This window comes from Curcuma longa, unplaced genomic scaffold, assembly GCF_044706935.1.
Source record: "Curcuma longa cultivar G26 ecotype Majalengka, Jawa Barat unplaced genomic scaffold, ITB_CL_G26_1.1 contig_22010, whole genome shotgun sequence".
In the NCBI taxonomy this organism is placed as follows: domain Eukaryota; kingdom Viridiplantae; phylum Streptophyta; class Magnoliopsida; order Zingiberales; family Zingiberaceae; genus Curcuma; species Curcuma longa.
Genome location: NW_027431789.1, coordinates 3327 through 12813, shown reverse-complemented (window position 1 = coordinate 12813; position 9487 = coordinate 3327). Strand labels below are relative to the sequence as shown.

Genomic DNA, 9487 nt, shown 5'->3' with positions numbered 1-9487 from the left:
CTCCTGTAATAACCATTAAAATATTTAAACGTGTTAACAAAATTAAGTAATATTGTATTAAAAAAATCAATTGACCTAAATTTGTCAACAAAGTAAAATCTGTATACAATATACACTACAATGCTATATAACCTGTTTCATACAATATATTCGTGTACGCGCACATACGAATACATATATGTAGCTTTGTTTCACAAATCGGACCAATAACTCCGTGATGATGTAGCAAATGTTGAAGAGAGAAATAAGATATAAATTAGTTTATATTGTGCTTGTTGCCTCATCACTGCAGTTGCTAACTTTAGCTTTTTTTTTTTCCATCTTACAATTTTCACTTTCCATGTGTAAAATGACACCATGACCACCTTCAAACTTGAGCCACTTCGCATGCCAATGGCTAAAGTTCAATTAGCCAAAAGAGAAAGGAAAAGTGGAGGATGCCTCTAACACTGTACTTCTATTCGTCGCCATGAGAGAGAGTTCAATTTGTTGCTAGCTTCAGTCCATCTTCATGATATGACAAGATCCAATTCTCTTGTTTTCTTTCCCCTCCATTGATTGCATGAATATAATGTTAGCCATGAAGCTGACATCCTAAATTATCAAAATGATCATATATATATATATATATATATATGATATCAAACATCCTCAGTCTCATTCCAATCTGGTCTTCCTAAGGTGAACTCCAGGTTAGGGTTTTTGACTTCTTCGGAGGCGCCCATTCGATTAGAAGAATGATTATCCTGCAATAACCATGATTTGATTATGATTCAGATACATAATTCATATCTAACTTGAGTATAACTTTAAAAACTTGATTTTTCATCCCGGTCGTAAAATTTTGATTCCATATATATTGTATATGTCAGAGAGTTAAACCTCAATATGTAACAATGAGAATTTAGTTGAACGTACTTCGTCTAGATCACAACTTGATTGCTCCCATCCACTTCGGCTGAAAATAGTCCAACATATTAAAAAAGAAAATTCCATTAGGCAACAACAATTCATACCAAAGATCAACCAAAATAATCCTATATATATTACAATCTTTGGACATAAATCACATATGTGTGGTGAGTAGAGTGAATTTAGTAATGCAAATACGAAAACATTAAGAATAAATCTAAGGCGTGCTTCTACACTTCAGGGTTATAACTTTAGACTGTACTCTGAAAGCTCTCAGAATAGATGCAATTTAATTTAATAGCTAGTGTGGAGAAGCAATGGCAGATGCAATTCTTTTTTCTTAATCAACTAACTTTATTTGGCAGATGCAATTCTTTTTTCTTGAATTTAATTCCATTGTGGCGATCGAATTTATGGTGGATTTTGTATTGAGGCAAAACAATTATATGTGTTCCACTAATAATAGTCGCTATCAATAATAATTTTAATTTATTTTCCTAATTAAACAAAGAGGCTATGACGATCATAACAGATGGTCAAACACTACATATAATTTTCTAATCTTATTCTTACTTTTTTGTATTATATCAGTATCTAGTATCCTTTCCAATACTGTTGGTGTTTAATTCTTGTCTTCAAAAATGGTCCTGCTAAATTAACTTTGTCAGATGGTTTATAGCGGCTTTTCCCTTCTACAACAAAATTTAAATTTCTAGGTCTTAAGACGATCCTAATTATATGAATTTGTTATTAAGTTTGAACAAATAATGCTAACACAAAGTTATTCAATTAATATATGGCAAATTAGAGGCTCACAGGCATGCAATAAGACATCTGACTTTCAACAAACCATTCTCTTAGTAACCTTAGAAAGATGCGTTCCAATGGTCAATATTAATTATTTCAATCCTATTAGTTGGGAAGAAAAATATTAAGTACTATTATTTATTTGCTAAGCATGAATGAGCTTCTTGTACTACATTGAATATAAACTAGCTAGTATGGTATCATGACAATAATATTACTTACGTAAATGAGTATTGCCAAATGCATGCATATCATGCATAATTTACTAGACATATATACTATGGGATAGAAATATTAGCAACTTTAGTTTGTGGAGTACGTAGTCATAATTGAAAACATTCCACAAGCTCAGCAGTGGCCACAACATGCATTATTTATGTCAGTATAAGAAGGTTTGAAGGAATTTTTCTTCTAATAAGTATTAAATGTGATTCTAGCTCCTCACCCTTACTCGAAGACCAAACTAATCAAGTGTCTTTCACTATTTGATTAAGTAGTACAATGTATATAGATAAAGTTCAAGCGAAGTGCATCTTCTTCTGAAAGTATAGGATAAATGCTGCATTCATCTAAGATTTGATTGCTTTTTTTCGTAGATAGATAGCTTAGCTTTCCTTTTCCTCGATAAGACAATTGCTTCCTTTTAAATAATTGAATATAAAAATTCATGCAAAGCTAAAGCGACCAAAAGAGGCTTTCATCAGTTACCAAAGATAGAAATCAACAAGGATCCACTACAAGCCACACAAACTCATTGTCGAATCTAATCTTTTAATTACTAGATTTCATTATATATTTCGTTTTGACGTAGTGTTTAGCATGCATTAAGTAGCTTTTAATTAACACATAAAAACATGCAAGTAAAACAAATTAGACAAAATACTTCAAAATCAAACGAATATTGTTGTTATAATAAATTTTTAATGGAAGGAGAGAAGGCCAAAGAGAAGGAATATGAGATTTTGACTCAATGTTGTTGGAAGTTTGTTGGTACAAATTAGCAAGGCATGGCGACGCTTATTTGGAGATAGAGAAACACAACTAGTTTTCAAGCTAGTGCGTGGCCGGGCATGTCAGGCCAAAACACATTTCAGGAATCAGAGCCATGCAATGCAATGAAGAGAAAGATAAAATTTAAAAATAAACAAAGGAAGGGAAAGGTCAGAGAGGTGTTCAAGAACCATTAACATGCTACAATTGTATAATGCAATAAAGCCACAGAGAAAAGGATGCAAAAGACAGGAGGTATATAGGCTTTTTTGGTCCTATGTGACAACACATCACACCACCTATTACACACATTGCCACAGCCCTATCCTACCCCTTCATTATCCTACATAATTAATTGTAAAGCATAATCTCGACACCACAATATAATAATCTTCATCTTTTTTCCCCCCTTTCTTCATACTTGTTTTCTCCTTGTTACTTGTCTTTGCTTTTTGTGTCCTACAAGTTAAGTGCATGTCTCTCTATTCTCCCCATGAAATCTAAAGAAAAAGATAAAAAAAAAAAAAAGAAAAGAAAAGAAAGCAAAAGCTGCCATTCGCTTAGCATGCAGTTATAGATATCTGCCTTTTAGTGTTTCTGAAATAATAAGCGATTATATACCTTGATGAGTTAGTCCATTTAGTGGTGGTGTTAGCAATGGCAGAAGGGAAGTCCAAGGCATAAGTAGTGCTTGGTTTAGCTCCGTCGTCTGAGATTAATCTTCGCTCCATCAGCCGTCCGATGTTGAGATCGGCATTACTTGCAGGAGAGAAGTCCTCTTCGCCTGAGCCATCTGATTGACCTGGTCGCCATTAATGTACGTACGTTGCATTGTGAAGCAAGCCGATTAATTAAAAAGAGGAGAAGAAAGGTTATTACGAGGCTAAGCAATATGAATTACCTGAGGAAGCAGCAGGCTTGTCAGTGGTCTTCAGAGTTCTATACATCTGCAGAGGCAAAAGTTGGAAAATTTGCAGAGAGCAGTGAAGAAAGAGATTAATTGGGAGAGCACAAACACAAGAAAAGACCACGCAGTGAGCTCACGGGACAAGCAAGGAATTACGATAAAAGAAAAAGAGGAATATCATGGGGGGATGAAAACTAGATAAATGTATTAATTGGATTTAAAAGGAGGGAACAGGAACAGGAACGGTAACAGGAACAGAAGAGGTAGCTATCTGCAAGCGGAGGCCGAGTTGGCAGATTCAACCTTTCTTTTTAAAGAAGCTTGTTTGTTCAATTCCTTCTCCATACCCTATGTGTGTTGGTGTTGGGTGTGTTGCATTATTGTGAAATGATGACAACTTTTTTTCTCTACTCCCTCTCCTTCTCCCTCTCCCTCTCCCTCTCACTCTGATTTGGCACAGTAACCGATGGACAGAGGAGGACGCAGTGATATGAGTGGCTGAATGAATGAGTGAATGAAAGAATAGATGTGTCTGCTTCTCGCTGACCACACTTCCGTACTCCGATTAGATGATGGGAGAAATTATGAGATTGGAAAAAAAAAAGGACAAAAACCAACGATCGATTGAAACAGGTAAGCATGATTAACTAAGCATTGGCATCGACGAAACGAGAGACTAAGAGAGAGAATTGCTTGCTAGGTACCTGCAAATGGCTCTTGACATGAGCTAAAGTGAGGTCTTTGACATCCATGAGCTCGAGTACTGATTTCGGAGTTGCCCCTGCATTTGATTAATGCGCGCCGGAAATGATGAAGAATTAACAAATGCTACTGTTTAAGATTGGCAAGTGGATAGATAATGATAGGATGGATGACCGATGCCTACTTTCGTGGCCGCCGAGGAGTTCGACGGCGTGGACGAAGCGGCCGTGGAGGGTGCTGGTCCACCGCATCCGCGGCGCGCGCATGGTACGCTTCACCGGCAGCTTGGGCAGGAACCGCGACCGCATCAGCATGTTGGCGTGGGAGGAAGCTTCGAAGGGCCTGATCATGCCATAATTGTTGTAGTGGTGATGGTGGAAGAGCTGATGGTGATGGTGCGCGTTGTGGTTTTTGATCAACAGCTCTGGGGAAAAGGCGGCGCCGTTGAGCCGTGACGCCTGCGGGTGAGAGAGCATGCGGTGGTACGGAGACGCGGCGCCGCTGGGGATGGGGCCGAGGAATGAAGGAGACGGCATCGCGTCGAAATTGGACGAGGAGGAGGAAGAAGGCCAGTGAGACGAGAAAGCGGAGGCGGAGGCAGAAACGGCGTGGAGCTTGGGATCAGCAGAGAGGAAAGGGAGCGGCGTGCTGACGCGGCCGGCACCTGTGCTATTTTTGTTGTAGACCGGGATACCTTTTATCGGATTGAGGCCGTCGAAGGGGCCGCTCCCGATCGCACGGTGAGTAATGTGGCAGCGATCGAGCGGCGGCATCAGCGAGTAGTGCTCCAGCAATCTTGGCGGCTGCGGCCACCACGTGTTGTCGACCGTCGCGGCAGTGGAAGGATAAGAAAGAGAGAGCTTAGTGCGAGCAGCATCGTCGTCGTCTTCTCGGAAGCCGTGGGAGGACTCGCCGGAGCTCACAGAGATTGAATCCGCAAGACTGATGTTTGGAGGGCTGATGTGCAGGGAGAGGTCGGGCGACGACGTCGTCATGATGGCGGCTTCCATTGGCATTTCCATGCCTTCTTCTCCTTCTTAATTTACTCTCCTCCTTTTGCTTGATTGTATTCCTCTTTGTAAGGCTAAGCCTACTAAGGCTAAGGCTTTCTTCTTGATGGCCAACTGGAATTCAACATTTTAATATCTATATATATATATATATATATATATATATAATATATATATATATATATATATATATATAATGAATCCCACCTAAAAGTATGGCTAAATAAGAGAGAGTAAGAGGGAAAGGATCTTATTTTCCCAACAGTACAGGATATATATATATATATATAAGGTGAAAGAACAAACTTGTGTGAAGGATCATGGAGTGCTGCTCCTAGGTTTGAGAAACTAACCGAGGACGACTATAAGCTGCAGACTAATTAAGGATCGGGAAAAGAAGAGAAAAGATCGACCAATTAATTAAGAGCAAAAAAAAAAAAAAAAAAGAGGATTTTATCATAGAGATTTTAGTTATCCCTTAGGATTTGCATGATGGTGACGAGATTGACTCCAATAGCAGGGAGAGAGAGAGAGAGAGAGAAACTTTGATGCTTGAGAAATTAAAAGATTATTTAGGTTGAGAAAAATATATATGAGAAAATGACAGTGCACAAAAAACTAATGGAAGAGGGGAAGCTTTAAACAGTTTAGCGTTTCCGTTCTCTCAGCTTCTGATTAGGAAAGGGATCGAATTTAATGCACGATGGAACAATAAATAAATAAATAAATAAAGTAAAAGAAAACAGGTCAAGGCTCGTGCGTGGATTCCTTTCCCCCCACTGCTTGCGCTCGTGTAGACTGGACTGTAAAAAAAGGAAATTCTCTCTTTCTCCCTCCCTTTTTTAACGGAGAAAAAAGAGGGGGGTTTGTCACACATACATACATTTCTTCTCTCTTTCGAGATTTTTCATTCATCTTCGTCTTCTACTGCTCTCTCTCTCTTTCTCTCTCTTATTAATTGGATTGATAAGAGGTAGGTTACAATGTTTCATGCATTTGTTAAGCAGCCACTGGTCTCCCAGGACATGACCCACTTCGCTGTACAGTTCGAACACCCATTGTCCCATTCCCAGCGGGGGATCTCATTGCACATATGGGCTGTTTGCTGCTTCCGCACCGTGCAATATTTCTGCTGTCCTCAACTGTAGCAACCACTATTCAATGCAGTCGATGGGCGTAGCATGTTGGAGGAATTCATCGGCCTCAAACATTAAAAGGGCCAGCTGAAGCCTCTGCTCCTCACGTACATACCACTATGCCACTTTAACCCTTCCCTTCATTTCCACTTCACTATCATTTAATCCTCTCGCTTAATTTGATCCCCTTTTTCGCAGCTTCCCACCCTGCAGTTTTGTGATCTAGCCCTTGTCAGCTGGACTACCAATAGCAGCATTGACCACAAGGGAATTCAAGACCCAGCTGCATGCATGCATGTGTTCGTTTCATTCCCATTACAATATATATATATATATATATATATATATATATACATATATAATTTTATTTATTTATATTCTTATAAGGCTTGCTTACACCAGATACCCAAAACATTTCGAGTTCTAATTCCCTTAACATACTTCCAAATATTCTTGTCCCACTCCACCAAGCTTGTCTAGGATTATTATGTCACTTCCACATGGACATCTCGCAAACACCAAGTTGACTCCACCACACACCCACATGACCAGATTTCAAACCCCTAGGACATGCAAAAAGAAAAAGAAAACAACAACAATAGGCTTACAATTTGTTTTCTAATCACCCTTTTATGATGAGTTAATAGGTGTGCCCCTTGATGATCAGGGATGATTGTAGGCTCACTACTGTCCAAACTTTTCAAATTCCAAAGGCCTCCTAGCTCAAACAACATCACACAGGTCCACAATACTACTTTCTTGTGGCTAATAATAATATTTTGTTAGGGAAATAGAAAGAAGTTGCTCAGATTCCCAAGCTACAGGAATATAAAACCTCTTTGACAACCCCCCTCTCTCTCACGCTCTCTCTCATCTCTCTCATCTCTCACTCCAACGCTATGCATGTTGCATTTATGAGATTTGAAATGTCCATACAACACAACACTGCTTCAATTCAATTCATGACAGAGATGCCTCCTCCTCATGTGAGTCCTCTATACGTGTGTATTTAACATATATGAAACCCAAACAACATGGCAGTTGGGAAGGTGTTTATCAGTGTAACGGGGCCAATATTTATAAGTTTGATTCAACTGCAAATAGATGATCTCATATTTTTCTCATTCCAGTACTTTTAATTATAGTCATCTATAACTACGACTAGGGTGAAATAATGTTAATAGTTTGATTGGAACGAATAATAACTAAGACTTTGGCCACTACTTGTGGAAGATCCAAAATTAATTAATTACACAAGTAGTTCGAAAGAAATATGCTTTATGACCTTAACTCATTTAATTTGATGGGATACAACCGGGCAAAGACTGAGTTTATGCTTCATTTGCTGCAGAACGTTTGCCCCAAAATGTCACATCCAAATTGCACAATCCTGGTCCCCCAAAGAAAGGCATCTCTATGCGAGCAAGCAAGCAAGCATTCCCTTCTTTACATTGCATCCCAACTGAGAAAAGATGCTTCCCCTTTGGAACTTCACAGTTCATTGCTCATCTCATTGTCAGAGAAAGTGAAAGTCCAATTCACTTCCTTCAGAGCCTTCCCCACAGCAACGCCCAAGGGTACCGACATAACAACGTGTGTATTTGTGAGAGATGAATGTATACTTATGTGCTCACCCAAAGCCTTAGAATCTAGGGATTGGCCACCACTACTGGTCAATGAAGCTTTTATTCTCATCTGATTGATATGCGTATAGGAAAAAGATGGCCTCATGTCTCACTACTGGCTTTTCTCGATCGAACTTTATTAAGCGTGGGTGTATGTAAGCTTATCTTTAAAGATCAAAAGACCAAAGCTCAAATAAGTGAACTAATTAATTAATTATATATAATGCCAAGATTCCAACTTGCATTACAAGTTTTGTCAATCAAAAGCAATTTGGTTACTTAAATTCAAACATTGTTGCTTTTGTGTATATTTTAGTCAATTATTGATATTTTCTAACTTGTTCGATGATGGCTATGAATCACTCATCCCAAATATTTGATGTACATAGTGAAAGTCATGCTTAGTGGTCAATTATACTAGAGTAAAAGGGAATAAGTTTTTCTTTTCTCTTACAAATGGAGGCTAGGATTTATTCAATAATTGTATTTTTTCCTTTTTTTTTCCTTTTTGTTGAACTATGTATATACATAAAAAAACATAAATAAAGAAATAAAAAATAAGATGAAAATTTTAACATAAAATAATTTTAAAATGTCTTGAAATTTGAAAAATGAAAAAGAAGAGGGGACCATTTTATTAGCTAAAGGAGACTCACGTTCCTAAATCATAGCTTAAATGATCATGTTAATTACATACAAGCTGATAAGAGTATATAAAATGCAGTGGGATTAAAAAATAAATAAGATATATCAACTATACAAAACATAGTAACCAATGATTTAGATGTTTCACAACTCCCCATGAGTTACTATGTCTATGACTATATTGTCAAATCGCTATTGATCTTTCTCCCTAAGTTAAATTTTGAAAGTAGAGAAACCTCTTACATTAAGAAAGATTACCAGTAGAACCTCATAAGAAACCTCATGAGAAGGCTTTTAATTAGCTCCTTAAGGTGTTCAATTATACCCAGGAATGTTAGTTCTTTAAATTCCAAATTGAACTCTTTTTATTGTTGGATTTTGTTTTAAAATTTTATTTCACTAAATAAATAATAAAAGTGTAATAATCTATATTATTACAATATGCACATAAAAAATCATACGAGGATATACACGTATGCAGACATAATCATAAAAAATCAACATAAATAAATTATACCTGTTGGATGACATGAAGCGGAAACGACATCAACTAGCAATCTTGAAAAAAGTTATCTCTATTCGTATCCATGCTTAGATCTCCTCGAAACGACTTCACTAAATCACGTATCGTATCTTCGTTTTGATACTAGTTGAAGGAAGAAGATAAAATGATCCAAGAGAGGATCTACGGTCCGATTCAATATCCGACAGTTCAAAGCAATAATGAATCAAATTGAACGACGGTGATTATGT

The 9487-nt window shown here is 37.6% G+C and overlaps 1 protein-coding gene across 1 annotated transcript; it reads right to left on the bottom strand.

Moving 5' to 3' along the window:
* Nucleotides 1-641: 641 nt before the first annotated feature.
* On the bottom strand, nucleotides 642-5340 carry LOC141817816 (putative transcription factor RL9). The gene is made up of 6 exons (XM_074705444.1): nucleotides 4503-5340; nucleotides 4321-4397; nucleotides 3611-3656; nucleotides 3331-3511; nucleotides 919-958; nucleotides 642-746 (listed from the first exon to the last, which is right to left on the bottom strand). Exons 1-6 carry the CDS (start codon nucleotides 5338-5340, stop codon nucleotides 642-644), a joined length of 1287 nt encoding a protein of 428 aa, XP_074561545.1.
* Nucleotides 5341-9487: the final 4147 nt, after the last annotated feature.

Excerpts from the sequence above, each read along its gene's own strand:
- LOC141817816 (XM_074705444.1), bottom strand. The coding sequence starts at position 5,340 with ATGGAAATGCCAATGGAAGCCGCCATCATGACGACGTCGTCGCCCGAC. Across the intron at positions 3,512-3,610 it reads CAAGCCTGCTGCTTCCTCAG|GTCAATCAGATGGCTCAGGC; the intron begins GTAATTCATATT and ends AATGGCGACCAG. Across the intron at positions 959-3,330 it reads AAATGGACTAACTCATCAAG|CCGAAGTGGATGGGAGCAAT; the intron begins GTATATAATCGC and ends GACTATTTTCAG.